We start from the raw sequence: 18,963 nt of genomic DNA on the forward strand, positions 1-18,963 counted from the left end.
CAAATCTGTAGCGTTTTTGAGCAACACTGGCCAACCAACGGTAAATAAAACTGCTTTTGGTGTGTTTCGACGTCACAAAACACTCCACTAGAGAGAAGTTGTGTTTCTACTCGGAGGTACTGGTCGAACGGGAGGCCGGATCGAGGGTCTCAGCCCGGGTTCTTATATTCCCTATTTCAGTTGGCCGAGCCATTCTAACTAAATTAAATACATCAGTAACAACTATTTTTCAAATTAGCGCTTTTTCTAGGCTCACCTTTGAGTGTAAAGGACTTCTAAGAGAACTTTGCGTGAGATCATGGAACGGCTGAATTCGAACAACTGAATTGTTTGGGTCGTTTGTTATTAAAAATATAATAATGTCTGTCTGTTGACGTCCATGAGAGAATTTGGGGATTCCCCGGTATGATTATTATCTTCCTAGGCAACTGCATGTATTCGTCTCATGATCGAACTAGCTATTTTCAAAAGACGGAAAATAGAATTGCAGTGGTTCCAATGTTCGCACTCTATAGAAAAATATTACCAAACGATGAGACAATTCGCGATCTTTTCAAATCTAAAATTATTCTCATCATTGCGATCATTTTTAATTTACACTTTGGCTTGACGAACTTCCGCCGATATATTTTTAAAGGCAAACTTAAGTTTCCCAGGTTAAAAATTACAAAAAAACGAGTCGTCGACCTGACAACCACTTACGATATTTCTGGCCCTTCTCCGGTGACGTTGATGATGATTCTTTTTTTGGCTTCAGCTAATGTCCTCGATAAACATTGTGTACATTTTTATACCGAATTCATTTTCTCCGAGGCTTGGGGGAATAAAACGAAAGAAACTAATTTTTCATCCCTAAACCTCGATGTGATTTAATTTCTTTATTTCCCCAAGCCTCAGAGCCAACTTAGAATTTTGTGTTTTAATTTTAGTGGTCCAGTTGAAAAATATCCCATGTTATTGTATCGACGTAGACAAAATGTCAACAACGCCATCGGGAGATTCTGCTCTGTTGTTATCAACAGGGCATAGAGATTTAAGAGAATTATCCCTTCATGTGTGATGGGTGGAACGGTTGGCTTTCAAGTCCGTTTTAAGGTCACAATTTGTTGAATTACTTCTTTTTATTTTTTTTTCCCTATTTAGTATAAATCAATAAGGAAAAACTGTACCGTCTCCAGAACGACAAGCTTATGTGTGCGTAAGATACCTCTCAGCGACTTTCCGTAACCACTTGATCGTTAACAAGTGATGACGTCATTACTAACACTCATGCTGCCTCAGTCAGTGATCCGAACAGTATGCCGCCAAAATGACGTCAAAATGGGGTAAGAACGGAAATGTGGCACTCGAGGCGCAGCCAGTGTTAATAATATTCTGACCACATTTGGACGTCATCTATGAACTATTATTGAACAGATAGACGACAATGTTACGAACAGTCACGGGTATTTCAATCGATTTCGTTTGTAACTTTTAGTCCCGTGTTTACGGGTTTGTTTGTACAGGACATACCTTGATTTTGACTTGATTTTAATTTACCGGTTTTGCATCAAATTACTTGTAAACAGGTTATGACGTTTTGAGACCAGCAGATAGGAAAGAGGGTTCAATCGACGATACGAGTGTGGTTCTTTTACGACTTTAAGACATATAACATGGAATCTAATTGTTAATTAACACTAGGAAATCTTTTGTTTGCTATCTTAAGACCAGTAGTAAGTACAGAGGCTTAGGAATAGAAATCGCTTAAATGTGGAAGACGAAGACAGCAACAATCTCAATAGTTGTGGGTACTCTTGGAGTAAATATTAGGAAAGGCACCGAGAAACAGTTCGGTGTCATTAATCAAATTGCAGGACGTTTAGGGAACAACTCGCACGGTAACAGCACACATTCTCAGAATGTCAATTTCCATAAAGTAATCAGTGGAAGAGCACTCTTCTACTCGTGGCCTTGGAACTATGGTCTGGTTCCGTCTTAGATGATGTACGGAGACAAATTTAGCACTAGTGATGGTGGTGTATATAAATAATGACGAAGACAGTAACCATAATCATAATAATAATGATGATAATGATAATATTAATAACACATATCAAACTCATGGGGTACAAATAGTCTTAACATGAATGTAGTGACCACGCCCACTTCAACACCCCACTCAAATCGAGTGTAATTTTCGAATATTTTACCACCGTGCGGATTCTCTACGGAAAAAGCACTCAATGTACCTCTGAAATATTAAACTATAATATTGTGGCTTTCTATTTCGCTAATTTTCTAACTTGAAGGTAAAGTTTTTCCCTCGTCATTTTTACCTTTTCTCCGAGCGGTTGCCTGAAATTAACAAGGCGTTTTTGATCACAACACGACCGAGCGAAAGGTCTCGGGCGATATCTCTTTTACGCAGGCGCAAATTAAAAATGTACCGCCAAAATCAGAAAGAGGAACAAATTTCCTTTGTTTTGATATGTAAAGTGTCGAACAAAAAGCAGATTTACCATCGTCAAATGGCGTTTCAAAACAGCTGTAACTTCCTCCTTTTGGTTTTTCCTGTTTTGTAAGCGTGAAAGCAGTAGGAGAGGGATCGGGAAACTCAGAAAGCGCTTCGGGAATTAATCTGCCATCGTTTACTTACAAGATAAACAAGTAAAATTTGTGAAGTTCGTTGAAGTATGAAGTCTAAATAAATGCCTTTTTAAAGCTTGTTTGCTGGATTTTTCGTAAACTTCCCAGATTAATTTTTCGTTTCAGCTTACTAGTCTATACTATTTCAAAGCAATGTCAAGACGAAGACGGAGAACCATGAGTCGGTCTTTTCAATAATCGTAAACAAAGTGTTTGAGCAATCAGGTATACGAGGTGTAATAATCAGTAGCCGCATACCAGAAGTCTTCAGAAAGAAAGTATTCTGTCTTCAGAAAGCTGTCAAGAAAGCTAATAATCGTGGCGGAAGGCAATTAAACGGGCCCTCGGTATCGATTTAATATCATATCGATCTCAATATCATATAGTTTTGTATCTTTCTTCCGTAGATTCGCCTTTCTAACGAGGGTGTATGTTAAGAATTCATTGCAAAATCGCTTTGTTTTTTTAATTTCCCGCTTTGACCTGTCCGCCATTTTAAAAATTCGTAACGGAGAGCATGCGCATTACGTGGGGTTAGTGGTTGCGTACACCTGGAACCGAGAAAAACAAATGTTCGTCGCACTGGGGAAAGAGTTTGATATGATTATGATAATGATAGATCGATCAATTTCTTTCTATGTTAAAAATATTCATAAATAAAAATGTCTTCAATCTGATTGGCTGAGAGAAATGTAGTTTTTAGGTAACATAATGCAAAAGAGTAAATTCTGCTCAAAAAGTATAACGACAAACTTTCTAACAAGGCTTTGAACTTATTGGAGGCTTAGGATTAAAAAAATTAACGGGACACAAAATTTCAAAAGCGTTGTTTTCATGGAGCGCGGTGGTTTGGACATACGTACAATGAGCAATTATTGCATTAGGTTGAAAATGATATCATGATTTATCAATGCCGAGGTCTGAATCATCAGAGATAACACAGACACGAAGTCTGATAATTCAAGATATCATGCGATAATCGAGGGGGTTGAAAACTAGGCAGACTTTGAACTCGAAATGCTAATCCAAATATTGGGGTATTATCAGGAGCCCATGGGCTCCTGGTTATCATGTCAACCTCAGATAGTACTTTACATTGACTATATGCTCTTGACTAATCAGAGTTTTCATAATAAGTCTAATGTTAAATGATGACATTCGAAGGCGGTTCGAAATAATTATTTTTGCGCGCGATTCGCGCTCTTTCCTTCCGCATAATTATGACATTCGAAAAGCTATCTCAATTTTTTTCGTTATTTATATGTTTTAAAAGTAATCACATGTTTCACATGCAATTTGGAACAAATAAGCACTCATTGACGTTTTTGCAGAGACTACAAATTGCCGTTCGCCCTTCGGGCTCTGCAATTTTGTCGGCCTTTGAAAATGGTTACTCTTGCTTATGTCAGGTAATTGGTCCAAATGGCGCTGGAAATCACGCGATTACCTGCTCTAATCGATTAACTGTCAGCAAAGGAGGACCAAAGAATCTTGATCGCGATCAAAGTACCTACGTAGAAGCAAAGTACAAGGTACGAAGGCTTCCGGAAGTGCAAAGATCAAAAAGAGGTTTTTCAAGGTCACCGCGTCATTGTCTGTATATATGAACCGGTGTCCAACGATACGCTTCCATGGGGAAATACCTTAAGGATTGAAATAATAACAGACCAAGAAACAAACCTCTTCAAAAATCGACAGACTCCAAAAACAAAATTGAATAACATTGGATTCTCTTTAATTTAACAGTTCTTGACTTGTCACGCAACGCGCAAGTATTTTTACCTCTATATTCCATTTTTAACTCCCGAAATCTCAACTGTCATTTCGGGAGCGAAGAATTAGTGTAGAGAAGCAATATGCAATAGTTTAAAAACGTTTTCCTATTATTTCTTCCCTCAGAAATCGAAAAAGGTCAATAGCATTTTTCCGCCTGACCGGAAATTTACATTTGTGACGGATGGAAAAAATTAAGAGTATGATCAATTCTTTCACTTCTTTTGCTTTAAAAGTGTCTTTGCATATGCCAAAAATCCATCACAGGCAGAAATGCTAGGCAAATATGCTGAGAAAATTTGCACACCCGGCTATTTTGCGCTTCATTTAACCACATTTACTGCAAACATCAAATACCGCATCGACTCCCGCGCAGTAAAATGTTGGATTATGAAATTGCTTACCTTTCAAACCGGTTTGCCGATGTGGAAAACTAGACGCATGTGGCACTTTGTGCAATTCAAAGTGGATCGACTGAGAGCGTACCATACAACCTATATTTTTAACATAGAGAACGATCGAATGATCTTTTGATGTTCACGTGATGGTTAGAATAACTATAATTAGATCGACTAGTAAAAAAGGTAAACCCCCTATAATTTTGCGTGGGTTGTTTATAGCATGAGATTTGAAAACTAAAATTCAAATCGAACTACGAATGGCACAGTATTAGCGAATTAACTAGTTTTTCCGCGAATGAGTTGAATCAAAGACAGCTACTGAAAATTTTAACCATAATCTTCGTTCCTCGCTAAGTACTAGTCTTGCTGATCATAATCAAGCCGAGGTAAGGTCGGCTCGTAATGATTAACAGTCATATCAGCTCTCATATCCATCTGCAAAGCTGTTCAAACGATATAAGTTCTCCCCTCTCCACCTTGAAGTTTGTTTACAAATATCCTTCCTAACAACAATCATCAACTGTGCACAAACAACATCAGCTAAGCTGCTGAGCAGTTTCCCTTATTTCAAAGTTTAAAATTATTATATTTTTATCTTCTGAATCGTAACAAACGAATAGTAGTTTCGCTCAGTAGAATAGGTGTTACGTGGATTATGAACTGAATAACTAAATTTTGGCCTGATAAATCTAAATATTTCAATTATGAATAAGATTTACAATTTTGGTACGTCGACTCAGATCAATTTACCAGATTCTTCGCATCTTTTAACTATATATTTGTTAACTATCAATTATACCTCATTCTTGCCACTTAAAGTCACCTAACAACACTGTTGATTCATGCATATGGTGTTGTGATTTGCAAGTTCAAGGCTATAAGAAAATTCTCGAACGTAGATGGTTATCACCAGCCCGATTTGAGCACGAATTGGACTCTTATCACAACTGTTACTATTAGTTATTGGTAGCTGGATCCGCACGGCAAGATTATGAGTTTGGTTTAAAGTCTGCCACCTTGTCGCGCTTATGGTTCATAGTTTACCAATTTTACTTCACGCTCGATTAACAGCCGCTTTTTCGGGAAAGGAGCCCTTTTCGGGTGGATCGAAGACAATTCAGTATCGAAGAAAACGGCAGAAATCGAACCTATGAAGACGCCAGTGACGGTGTCTAGACAAACAGCTTAGCAGTACTTTGTCTTTGCGAAGGAACTACGTGTGCCCGAGGGAGCACTGTTCCCTAGCAACCACAGAGCGTCATAACGGTAACCAAATTTGAAAATTACACAAAGCTTACTACTATTTTCTTTCTCGCAGTTTGGGCAAACTTACAAAATTTCGTAAACTAAATGGAATCTTCAAAAATAGTGACTCATTTTCGTTGCCGTTTTAAAATCACATTTTCAAGTTCGAATCAACAATTTTCTTAAGTTCTAACTGTTCTTCACAGATCGATCCGTGCCCTGAGTGGATTTAAAAATAATTGATCCAAGCGACCTCTTTACATGAAAAACGTACAACGTAGAACAAACATAAAAACTCGATTAATTTTAGTTTACCTTTTTAACCTGACAAACAGAATTTCTTCGTCGCAATTTGGTACCCTTGACGCGGAGTCAGTAGCTTGCGATAGTTTGATGAATATGTTTGAAGGTAATCACCTTAACAACGCTTATCGCTTTGTAATTAAAATTATAATAAGGGGATTCCCCTTTCTGCATTGTTTTAAAATACTACTGGGCAAGACTGAGCCTGTAATACTGAGGGTACTTTTGTTGTTTATTACGTCGTACGTTACACGATACGGATACACCATACGGATCTCCCAGCCGGCAAATAACACATATTTATGGGTAAACAGAAAACTGAACGAATTCTCAATCTATTCCATAACTCTTCCCTGTTCCGCTTTCAGGGTTGAACATTTCCTTAGTTTGCGAAAACTGACTAAGTGTCGTTAAAACTGGGTTAAACCGGACTTCACTTTTTTCTACAGCACTATAATCTTATTAAGCGCTAGATCTAGAATAATTTTAATGACCAATCCTCTTACCTCGGCATGGTAACACTGATAGTGAGCAGGATATGTAAGTGACGTTTCGTTTCGATTTATGGATTTGTATGCATGATGCAATTACATGAGCGTTATGTTAAATATCTTTAAAATTTAAATCGCAAATTTGTGATGCATAATTTACACATAACAAATGTTTAATTTGCAAAAAGCGATATATGAATCACATATATAACTTCCAAATCCCAAATTCTCGATGTATGAATCGTGTAACGTACGACGTAATGAACAACTAAAGTACCCTCAGTATTGCAGACTTAGTCTTGCCCAGTAGTATTTTAAAACAAATCAAAGTTTAGGCGCGAAGGAGAAAAATTATCTGACACGGTTTCTTTGCCAAAAAATTATCCTGGTTCATTAACGGCGTCCATAGTAATTTCTGAGGCCCTAACGATTTCAAACCTTAACTCAGAACGTCACGTGCGATCTATAAAACGCAAAGCTTGTCTGCTCGCAATTTTTGACATTTATGAGATGCAAGATGTGCTGAATCAACATAAGTTTAAAGTTGCTTCAACCAAAAACTCTAACTGTATAATTTACTCACAAGTCTAGAAATGTCACTACTTTATGGGGAACAAACAAGTCCGTAAACAAACACGCTGAGTAACAGTCCAATGATTTTAAAATTACTGTTAAAGATTTTTTGAAAATACTTGAAATAGTTGAAGAATGTCTCCCGACAACATATCTGTTTAATGACTTATTGAGTGTTAAAAATTTTTTAGCCAGACACAAAAAATGTAAATTATGAAGATTCAATTCGAAAATGTAGATGAATTCATGTCTGTAATCGAAATTCCAAAGTTTTTTATTGCTTTTTTTGGCAATTTTTAAAAATAATTTCTGCGTCGAACTAGTGACCAAGAGAACCTGGGAATGAGACCTAAAGGTAAGTTGAGTCAGCAGAAAAAAAATTTTTAGACAAATCCACGCTGTTTTCTATCGAAAATGATCCAATAAGCATAAGTGGAACTCCCTTGATTTCGAATTGAAGAAAAAACTGATTTCTGACTGAACCAATAGGTGTGGATTTTTCCAACAACTACCTGACTTACCTTCAAAAACAGTGCAGCAAAATCCAAGAGTTTGTTGTGATAAAGCAAAAATTAGAGTGAGTATCAATTGTTAAAGGCATGCAAAGTGAAAACTTACCCTTACTTGATGCGCTCGAGTGACAATGAGTCAGATTTAGAGGGATACATTTCCAAAATCTTCCTCGACGGCTTGAAGAGTTGGTAAGTGACCTGCAGCGTTGCAAGGGCGAAATAGAAGGAAATCAATTCTGCAGAAGTTTAAATTTCGTCGTGCGCACGTCAAAATTTACAGTCACGTGATTTCAAGTCGTTTAAAATTGAAGAGTATTTCCCCCGAGCTGAGATAAGCACGCTCCAACAAGAGGCGAAAAATAAGACAGTAAAAGTGGGAATAAATATGTTCTATATGATGAGCCGTTTTCCAAATGCAAAGCTTTTACTTATCTTCAACGTTATTATTATTTTTAAATGAAATTGGACGGTCAATCTTCTTCTGTGTTATATGCAAAACGAAAATATATTTCTGCTGACATTTGCTAAAGGCCATATCAAAATTTTGATACGCAAGTGAAATCATGGCAATAAATAGTTTAAGCGTCAGTTCACCTGTGTTATAAATAATTTTTCTTGTTTCTGCCTATTTTGCTGACGCTTATAAAAAGCTTTAGTTATTTTTAGAAATAAATGACGCAACCTCGAGCCCAGGGTCATTTTGGCTCTTTGTCAGCGGTGGTTGACAAATAATGACAGATAAGTGTTAACAACTGGGTTGAAAACGTAGACACGAGAGAATTTCAAGAACAGGTACGAATGAGGGCTTTGTTAAAAGGACTGAGATCACATGAGAGATCATTAATCTGCGCTCGATCGTGTTGTTTTGCTCGAAGTCATATCCTAAGAATATCAGTTTGCAATGAAAATAAATCATCACTCCGAACAAATGTAGGAGAGTTGGGAGTTTTTTTCCTACTTGACCGGCGAGCGTAGAGTCCCTCGTGCGTTCAGAATGACACATGGAAAAGAAAGGACTCAAATAAAAGCAGGTACCATAGTGAACCTTACCAGGTATCAAATGGATTTCGTTATGTAGTCTTTAAGACACCATCTCTTGAATTACTTATTTACTTCCCTATTTATGAATCTTTTTTGGCATTATGTTATTTATTTATCCTCTCCCTTAAATTCAAATGATTATCTGCATTATATTTCCTTTAATTTTGTTTTGTTTATTTGTTATTTCATTTTTAATTTTTTTAAAGCAAAATTGTCTTTGGATAAGGCGATTTTACATCCTACTTATGAATGTGCAATATGTGGGCAGAAAATAAATTGTATGAAGTAGTGTTGTGTGTTGAGATGTTCCAGTGGCTCAGTTGATTCTGTTGGTACGTGTTGATTTCAGGCTAACTGAGATGTGGGACTATCCGAAGTATGGCTGTCCATTCAAAAAAGGATCAAAGTACTTTTACTTGCATAACTCTGGTCTGCAAAATCAAAGGTGCAGTATCTAAGGGGCAGAGGTCTTTGTTTGTTGCTCATAAAATGCTTGAAACCTCTTCAAAAAAAAAAAAAGAAAAAGAAAAAAAAAAAGATGAAAACAGGTAATTTTTCCATGCATTGTGCATTTCGCCAATGGAAGGACAATATCCCTATAGACCTACCAAGTACATTTTTCAGTTAAAAGTACATTTGCTTGAAGTTAAATTCTCATAATCCAACATTTAAGAGTTTTTCTTTGGGCAAGATTTACATCGATTGCTTGTGACTGATTTATTGATATTGATCAGGTTAAATAAGTGAGAGGTAGAAGTGAATTTAGATCAATTATGCAAAATGTCTCAGGAGCATAAAATGTGAGGCCTTACTTCAGTAAAAATATCCCTGTCTCTCCTTAACCCTTCAACTTCCAAGATCTCATTAGTAATTCTCCCTACTGTCTGCCATACAAATCTTATGATGTTAGTTCGGAGCATTTGGTATAGGATCAAGTAATAATCCCCAAATTGATATTTTTCTTTGTTCTCATCACCTGTCTGCTTGATATTGTATAAATACTGTGAGGAGAAATTCTGTCTTGGTCACTCATGGGAGTTGAAGGGTTAATAACTGGAATATTGACTAAGTTTGTCATGTATATGTACACTCAGTGAAAAGTTTGAACCAAAGAAAAACAGTTGACTGTGTGGTCTGATTGTTCAGGTTACAGTAATTCCTTATAACAACTGTTGTCTGTGCTAGTGAAAAGCAGAACATGAGGCATTTTCAGAGTCAAGAGTAACAAAGTTATAGATCTCTTCCAGCACTCTAGAAAATATGTATAAGATACATGTCTTTTTATCCTTTGCTAGATACTTGATTAACCATATCAATGTGTGATTTATATATCAGTACATTATAGTGTTCTGTATGTCCAAGACTCTTTGGAAAGTGAAGCACAAGTATTTCTGGACCCCAATAAACTGTCTGAAGATGGTACTATGGCATTGGCTAAAAGATGTTTCTCTGATGATGGAGAGTTCTTTGCTTATTCTTTGTCAAATAAGGGATCGGATTGGGTCACCATAAAGGTACTGACAGCATGCTTGCACGCAGAGTTTACAAATCAACACCCTGAACTGGGTCTGTTTTGGTTGTAAATTTTGGTGACCAAAAGTTGTCAACTTAGTGATCTGTCACTTACTTGTAGTTAGGTGTATGATTCTCATTGGTTTGTGTTTTACTTGTCTCAAGTCATAATGAGATAGTCATTTGCATAATATCAATGCTTTACAGTTTTCTTTATGAAAAAAAAGTTTACTAAAATAAACTCTTTGGTGACCATGTCATGATGTGAGGTTCCCACATGGCAATTTTGAAAAAAGTTGTGGTTGGAGCACATTTAGTGCTTTCATAAGGACAAGTAATGATAATTATGTAGAAATTGGTGAAGGTCTGATTTCCTTCTGAAACTTTAATCTTCCTAGGTCTAAAAGTTACTCTGGATGAAATTATTACAGACTAACATAATAACCAGCTCCCAGTTGGTTTGTTAGCTTGGTTGATAGAGCTCTGCATTAGAATTGCAGAGGTCATGGATTCAAATCCCGTACAGGCCTAAATATTTTTCAGGCATTGTTTTCACTACAGCTGTAGTAGTGTTCATTACTGCGAAGATTGCCTTCATATTCATTTCTTAAACTGTGTTTCACATAAATGATTTTTATTTCACAATCATATAAGAAATTTTGCTGTCCCCAGTGCAAGGCAGTCGTAACTAAAGATTAAAGTGTAATTATGTATACATTTTTATTTTTTATTCTAAGCAAAAATTTGTGGATTCAATTTTGCTCTTGCTTTTACTCTCCCAGTTTATGAAGGTAGATGGTCAAGAACAGTTGCCAGACACTTTAGAGAATGCAAAGTTTACAAGCATGGCTTGGACAAATGATAACAAGTGATTATTTTACAATGTGAGAACTACCAGTAATTTCTTCATAATTGAATGGCTTTAAGGATGTCCAAAAATGTTTTTCCACAAGCTTTTGGGGGTCATTTTTTTTCTTATAAAAGAAAATTCTACCAAGAGAACTAAACTTTTGCTGGTTAACATGTTCTTTGAATTTGTTAAAAACACTACCTTGTGAAATGGGAGGACTCCTATTGATGACCAGAGAGCAGAAAAAGAACAATATGAGATGAAAAACTCACACCTACATGTAAGCCCCTATTTTTAAGGGTTCATAAGGTTTAATTTAGAATTCTCCCTCTCTTACCTCCATTCTTTTGTCTTCCCCTCCCTAAGAAGAGTGAAGAAACAAGGACTCACCTGAAGGACACCAGCTGATCATTGGGCCAAAATATGTTCCTCTTGCTTTTCCCCATCCCTCTCCCCCCCCCCCCTCCCCTCACCCCCATCACCCACTCAAACTCAAACTCAAAAAAATTAAAGGCCAGTCAGATGAATGATCATAGGCTTATACTAACTCTCCCTGGTAAGATGTCTGCAGTGCAGGCTAGTAGCTTGCATACATGTACAGTATATGAAGATTTCCAGCTAATAAAAGCTTGTTTGTTTATTGCTATCTTTGCTGCTCAAAAGCCTCTATGTTAGATCAAGTGAGAGAAATTCACAAATTTCCACGACAAGTTGTCTAAATTTTGCTTTAAGGTACTGTACAGACAGATATTATTACATTGTATTGTTGTCAAACTATAGTTTAATACTTTAGCTGTACGGTAACATGTGCAACTGAAGTGGATGAGGGGAATACAGTATATCCCTCCAAACATATTGCCAACTGTAATGCCAAAAGACTTGAACTTACAGTTACTGTATTAAATTTTGTGTCTACACATTTGCATGTCCACAAACGCTAGCACCCCAGTATTCATTGATGGAGCAACTGTCTTCCCATCTATCCCTGCTGGGTGCAGCTGCACCACGCCCAGGCCCCCTCTCCAAAGGTTCACCATCCTGGCCTGGTACAATTGTTTTTGATAATACATGCTGAAGTGACATGAAAACTTATTGTCATGTTTATTTATTTTATCAATACTTAAGTTAGGAAGTTTAGTTAAGTTGGTTCTAATACAAATTATTTTCAAATTTGAAGCGTTATCCGATTGGTGAAAAAGCAGATGGAACGGAAACTGATCTAAACCTCAACCAAAAGGTTACTGGTAATGTACTTAGAATAATAACTTTAAACCTCTTTTTATAAGTAGTTAGGAAAGTAATGGTTAGGGTGCAGCATGCTGGCAACCACTGACTTATAGATGCATGAAGGAGGTTGATAAGCAGGAAAGAAGGGTAAGAGTCCTACAGGACGTTAGCCGTGTGCGACTCTAGCTTTTTGAGTGCTTAGCAAACCTTCCAATTGCATCCATAACTCAATGGTTCTATTTCTTTTATAACATTGAGACTTTTAAACATCTTTTGTTTCGTGTAGAAACAACGAGCAAACAAACTTATGTCACTATGCAACCAACACAATTATGTTATGAAGTGTCAGAAATTTTGGTTGATTTGAAAAAAACAAAACAAAAACAAACAAACAAACAAAAAACATTCAAAAGAGAAACCCAAATCTAAGAAGGTGCTCGTTCATGTGATAAGGGAATTTACGTGAGATGGCGTGTGTATTTGATTTCCATGATCACAGCATCATCAATAGTTATTGTGCTAGCATTGCGAAACTACTGCATGGTGTAAAACTACTATTCCGGAGTATAGGTAAAATTGTACGAAATAAAAAAAAAGTGATTGTGCAGAATAAAGAGGGATTACATATGTGAAATAAATGAGAGTACTTCTCTGTGTCTGAGTCTTAAATGACAACTCTACAGCGTGTGAAGAGAGGTGATGATTTGATATAATTTTCGGGGTCTCATGAAGAAATGAAGATGCTGTGCGCGGCATGACCTTGCTATCCGCGAAAAATTTTCCCGTTAAACACGGCTGTACCGCAGTGCGGAAAGAGGAAACGCTTGTTATCGTAATCATGTGTGCAGCGACTTACTTTATATTTTCTATGCGATGAACACACCAGTTTGGAGTGATTTGCTTCTAGGCTGGAGCTTTTTTAGATCAGAATTGCGATAGATACTGTTGTGCACCCCCTTAATTTTTAGTTGTTAGCTGGCTGTCCATTTGCTGAGTTTTATCGGTAGTGGAATAGTGACGAGGTAAAGCGAGGAAATTTCACAATTAAGAGCAAACTGTTACCAAGTTTTTTTGATTCAAAATATCACAACTGACAAATCCTTATGATAAGGCCTTAGTAACATTACCATATGCAATTACCAAAAATTGGACCCCTCTTTACCTCTCCAAATACATCAAAGGCAGGAAACGGCTTCAGCCACTACAGTGTATATAAAATATGATTCAGTGACTGTCAGCTGCCTTTTAAAGCAACTACCTGACCTTTCTTTAAATCTACGCCTACGAGAATCTCATGATGTCTCTACTGACGAAGCTCTCTGCAACCGCCAATGTGAGGATGAAAGAAAATTTTGGAGATAGGTTAGTGATACTAATGAGAAGGGTATACTGAAGCAGAGAACTATAAGAAAAAATAATTTAATTATACTATTTTCGTGATAGGCACTAATCACTTTTTCAAGGTCGAATTCTTTAAAAAGGATCTATTTTAAGATAGTCGGTACTTCAAACTTTCCACATCACCAACAAGAATCAGACAATAAATTTGCTTGGCTTACCTCTTAACCACAAGAACCTCCCGAATGCGTTGGAGGGGGTCAGTATTTCGCATTTCAGGAAATAGTGGTCAATTTTTGGAAGCCACCTTGCTCATGTTTTATCTTTTCGCATTACGTCCGATGAACAGTGAATATTGCTTTGTCAAACACAATTTACCTGCTGTGTGTTTGATCCTACTCAAGACATTTTAGCCTCTTGGGCAGTGATTCTCTCTAGCCCGAAAATCGTCAATATAATATTTCAAACGTACCACCATCTATGTATAACCTATGTATAGCTTGGACATACAATGTTCCAAGGCATCTGAATAATTTAAAATAATTTAATGATTAATTAATTAATTCAAAGATAATAATGTTTTTGGGTTCAACCTAGAGCTGACAAGGCAATAAAGACGTTTCTAGTTGACCAGTAAGGAACAAGATTTTAGCCAATTAATCGAGGTAAATGGTTTACTGGTGAATGTTTAAAATTGAACGTCCACATGCATGTCTATAGTTCTCACTCGAACAAAATATCAGACGGCTGTGAATATGCATGAGACGAGCTCCTAGTTACTGCGATATCAAGTTTTTTTTTTCTCTCTTATTTTCTATGGCTACCATACCTTCCTAAAAAAATACAGAACAGGAAAATGAAAAATGATTAATGTGTGTTTTGTAGCTTGCTGTGCAGAGAAACTGCTAGATAAAACCTGATTTACGTCAATTTATAACAATGTGGTGATTTGATTTCCTTAGCAATGGGCTACGTTCTAAGAAATGTTTGTCTTAGCCTTATTTTAAATATTTCTTAGTTTGCTGGGTCATTGAATTACATCAAACTAAACCCAGAACTCTCTGGCGTCGATCATTATTATATTTAGAGTTTTCTTGCATGTTCAGCCATTGACACGCCAGCCTACTAGCATTCATTAAACAACTATGCGATCAGGAATGAAATTGTGATCATAGAGCATCGATCCAGGGAATCTTTAGTCGATCCTCGGCGAAACATTGAGATCATAAGAGGTTTCATAAACCTAGGCACATACAGCCGCAAGAATAAGCCACTTAACTCAGCGGAATCCTCGTGCAAATAGCAAACTGCATGTAAACAAATTCCCCCCAGTTAGAGGTGAACAGCAAGCTTTATCGCTAAGAGAGCAGAAATATTGTAACTTAGCGCAATAATTAAAAAAAAAATCGCATTTGTCGATCAGCGCGTAGCTTTCTTTTGCCTGGCCGCGTGTTGGAGTTCGGAACTAGACAGAAAGAACAAATTTGGCTTACCTCAGTGTTCCATGGGAAACCATTACACTTTGTGTGCTGCAGAGTGTTTGTGTGCATGTAGACTTTAACATATGATGATTTTAAATGATCTTTATTGAAAAGGGGCTTCCCCTCCACATTAGATCATGCATGATATATAGATAAGATGAACAAGATACAGTCATTCAACTTTGTTTGACGAGATTTGACCAATAGTATCTCACATAGTAATTCTATAATTTAGGTTGACAGACTGTTTTTCGTTTGTGTAATATAATTTTGTTGAGATGGAAACGAATCGAAGAAAATACTAGTACGTGCGACAAAATTTACTCGAAGGAGGAGGAGGAAGAAGTGTGGGTAGATCGATGTTCATCATGAGCTTGAGGGGATCGAAACCTTTGAGTCTTACAATGTGGGAGTTGCTTGAATTACTTGCGGTGAGGGGTGACCATATCAGTGAAGAACGTTCTGGTTAAACATTATAAGTGTTCATTAAAACATGACTAGAGAAAAAACTTATCGTCAAAATTGAGGGTGCAGTTATTTGGTTTGATTCATTTATCAGTGCCATCGAAGCGTGAGTTCTAAATTATTAGCATTTCGCCCGGCGAAAGGCAAGGAGACTCAAGTGGAAATAGGAGGTGCTCTACGTGACTTTTATTTTAAGTTATGCGCTGACCTTTTATCCTGGAATCCATACAGAATTCAGGCGTGATGTCAGCCCCATAATTTGGCCAGACAACGGAGGAAAAATTTCTAGATTGCCACTTCTAATTGACACCAACGTCCCTGAACATTCTAAATGACCTTCCACAATAACCTTGGATGTTCATTTATCAATCCATTTCATGTAAACGCCAAAAGAAGTTGAAGTAATTTTACAACGACTATTTTGGTACATGACTGATGGAATATATGAAATAAGGCTAAACCAACTGTAATTCAACTCCTTGTTATCCGTTTATTGCCAGAAATTGCTTTATTTGCAAGTAAGGGTCGCATCATCAGTTTGTCGTTGAATATGATAATGTCCTATTAATTGCTAATCTTTCAGTCCTTGTATAGTCGTTCTAAACTGAGAAAAAATCTTGAATTAATTAGAGCCAAGGCATTATTCGTACTTACAAAAGAATCAACACCTAAGATGACCATTCTAGGTAGCAAGAATCATCAATTATTTACTTTCAGACCCTTTCAGACTAGTTTAAGCTATCGAAACAGCTTAGTACGCTTTTTGTTGGAGTGTGACCGGAAGTAATAAAGTAAGTATTTCGGTTGATTAGGTTCACTCAATTAACTTGACTTTCGCACTGAAGCTTAAACCCGGCTGAAGCACTCCTCACACGACGGTTTGAATCTGAGATATTACCAAGAGAAACCTAAAAGCTACATATAACAGCAGTAAACATCTATCTTTTTACTCTTAATTTTGGATATTCAGGATCGCTCGACCGTGGAGATAGAAGACGTGAACGAACAAATCATGCATTACAACTCCATAGCGGATTAAATGTGAACCTCAAAAATTGAGGTTGTTAAGTATTCATATATTCAGGCTATTGTTCTTTCTCATTACTTATTCATTCCGATGAGTTTGCCGACATGCCGGCATGCTTCCGAAGATCGTGAAGAGCGCAACTTCTCTGATGTAGGTGAGATATTTTTCTTTTGTTGACAGATGAAATAAACTCTCCCGGGAATCTGCTTGATTGATGTCTAATAATTGCTACGCATTCCGGTGTGTTGGGCAACATGTCAAGACATCAACCTCGGATCAAACCCAAGCACTTATCAGCTTACATGTCTTTTCAAGCCAACACTTAACTCCATCGCGACAATAAACAACACGGTCAGATCACAACAAGTTCATTCGAACAAGACGAAAGTTGTGAAAGAATGAACCGCCAGCGCGCGAACACGAGCACTATTTATGACACGCAATATTTACATATTAAAGAAGTAGTTTAATTCAAGTGCACTCATTCGGATCAAAACAAAACGATCGGCGCTCGAAATGATAAACTATTTTCGCTTTTGCTCTTCGAAGTGATTACAACAACTCGTCCAAGATCCATTTTTAAATCTTTTGCGACGCTCTTTAATCCTAAAAACATATTAAGGCATATTATAAAAATACACCGTGAATAGAAAATAAATCATTCAAATGATTGCAGTTTATCGATCTCGAGTTCATTCATCTCAAGACAATGTAAACAAAAGGATACAAGATCACAAGTCTGTTCGCGCAAGGTAGCTTAATTACACTATTGTCCAAGTCTTTTGAAGTACCTTCCGCTGTTCCTTTGGTCTTCTTCCAAAATATCTCACCTTTTTCGAAACGAATAAAACCGAAATCATTCGACACGTTTTCGGCAGCCACCGAAAGCAATGCCCAAAGGAATAAACCGAGCCTTCGAGGTAAAAAATCCAGCGGTGTCACCCATTTCAGTAAATCACAAATAATCCGGGCTGGAGTTGTAATGTGCGAGTACAAAATTTATGGCCTTCATAGAAGAGTAGCGAACACCGGTTATCAAGACATTTAAATCTATCTGTCTTAAAGAAACTACGGAATATACATATAAGATCAGTTTCGTTGGTCTTCGTTAGGACGAGATAAGGGCTGGCGTGACATAGACTGAGAGTCACAAATACAGCAGGACTCAAGTTTAAATCTTTTTTTTTTAAATCGCCCTTCAGTGACCAAAAATCATTAAAAAATATATAAATTATAAGAAATTTACAAGGAGAGTTGTGTTGCGAGAGAATTGATATAACGTCCACAACGTATGTAAATGATTGTGCTGAATCAGCGAAAAAATTGTAATGTTCGTTTTTTTTCATCACATTTTACAATTATCTACTCTAAATGGATATCTTCGTGTGATGTTTGCAAGCCTTAGATTGGTTTTTGCAATAGAACTGGTTAGCACTCGTATTTTTTCCTCAGTAAAAGCATTTTTCTCACACAAATGTTAGGACATATCTTTCTTGCAACGCGAGCTAAATTCAAATTTTGTCAAGATATTGCAAAAATTAGAAAATAATCGAGTTGTATCGGTATAATGATAATAAATGGTTAAAAGTTGCACTTACTTGCCACACCTGTGTTAGACTGTACCTTGGTAAGGCTCTATTCGCAAGTTTTATCTTCGGCTTCCAGAGCTTAACATCTAGCTGAAGTGTTGATTGCAAAGGCATCTGTCACTGCGCAACAAGATTTTAACCCTGTGACTTGATCACGTGCTTAAACTTAGGGTATTTCCCGCTTATGATACAAACTGACATAAAGGCAAAAAGAAAGAAAAGAAAAGTGGGAATTAAAGATACAGGCAGTTATGCACGCTGAGAATTTTCCTCGTGCAACAATTTTTTTTCCGTTTAGCCTGTATTAATTGTCTCTAAAGAAGTTCTATCGCACGTTGTGGGCAAAAAAAAAATTGTATTTCGCTGACATTTGCTGACCGTGGTATTTCGATTTATTTTAGCAAGTTAGATCACAACTACAAAGTCATTACAATGAAAGATGGATGTTTTCATTGTTAAGTCACCATTAAATAAAGTAGACGTGTAGAATAATTTTTTGTGTGCATT

The 18,963-nt window shown here is 36.8% G+C and overlaps 1 protein-coding gene across 4 annotated transcripts; it reads left to right on the forward strand.

Moving 5' to 3' along the window:
- The first annotated feature begins 8,724 nt into the window (after window positions 1-8,724).
- On the forward strand, window positions 8,725-13,286 carry LOC131797128 (prolyl endopeptidase). Of its 4 annotated transcripts, XR_010717569.1 has the most exons (5): window positions 8,725-8,957; window positions 9,317-9,412; window positions 10,303-10,481; window positions 11,262-12,061; window positions 12,507-13,286. XR_010717569.1 is itself a non-coding variant. In XM_066167387.1 (4 exons), the coding sequence occupies exons 2-4, from the start codon at window positions 9,346-9,348 to the stop codon at window positions 11,349-11,351; spliced, it is 336 nt and encodes a 111-aa protein (XP_066023484.1). In that variant the 5' UTR covers window positions 8,725-8,979; window positions 9,317-9,345; the 3' UTR covers window positions 11,352-13,286. The 4 variants fall into 4 exon arrangements, 3 of the variants coding, with proteins under 3 accessions (XP_066023484.1, XP_066023483.1, XP_058970738.2); XM_066167387.1 differs by having other exon boundaries at window positions 8,725-8,979; window positions 11,262-13,286; XM_066167386.1 differs by having other exon boundaries at window positions 11,262-13,286.
- The last annotated feature ends 5,677 nt before the right edge of the window (window positions 13,287-18,963 follow it).

Source organism: Pocillopora verrucosa, chromosome 5 (assembly GCF_036669915.1).
Source record: "Pocillopora verrucosa isolate sample1 chromosome 5, ASM3666991v2, whole genome shotgun sequence".
Classification (NCBI taxonomy): Eukaryota; Metazoa; Cnidaria; class Anthozoa; order Scleractinia; family Pocilloporidae; genus Pocillopora; species Pocillopora verrucosa.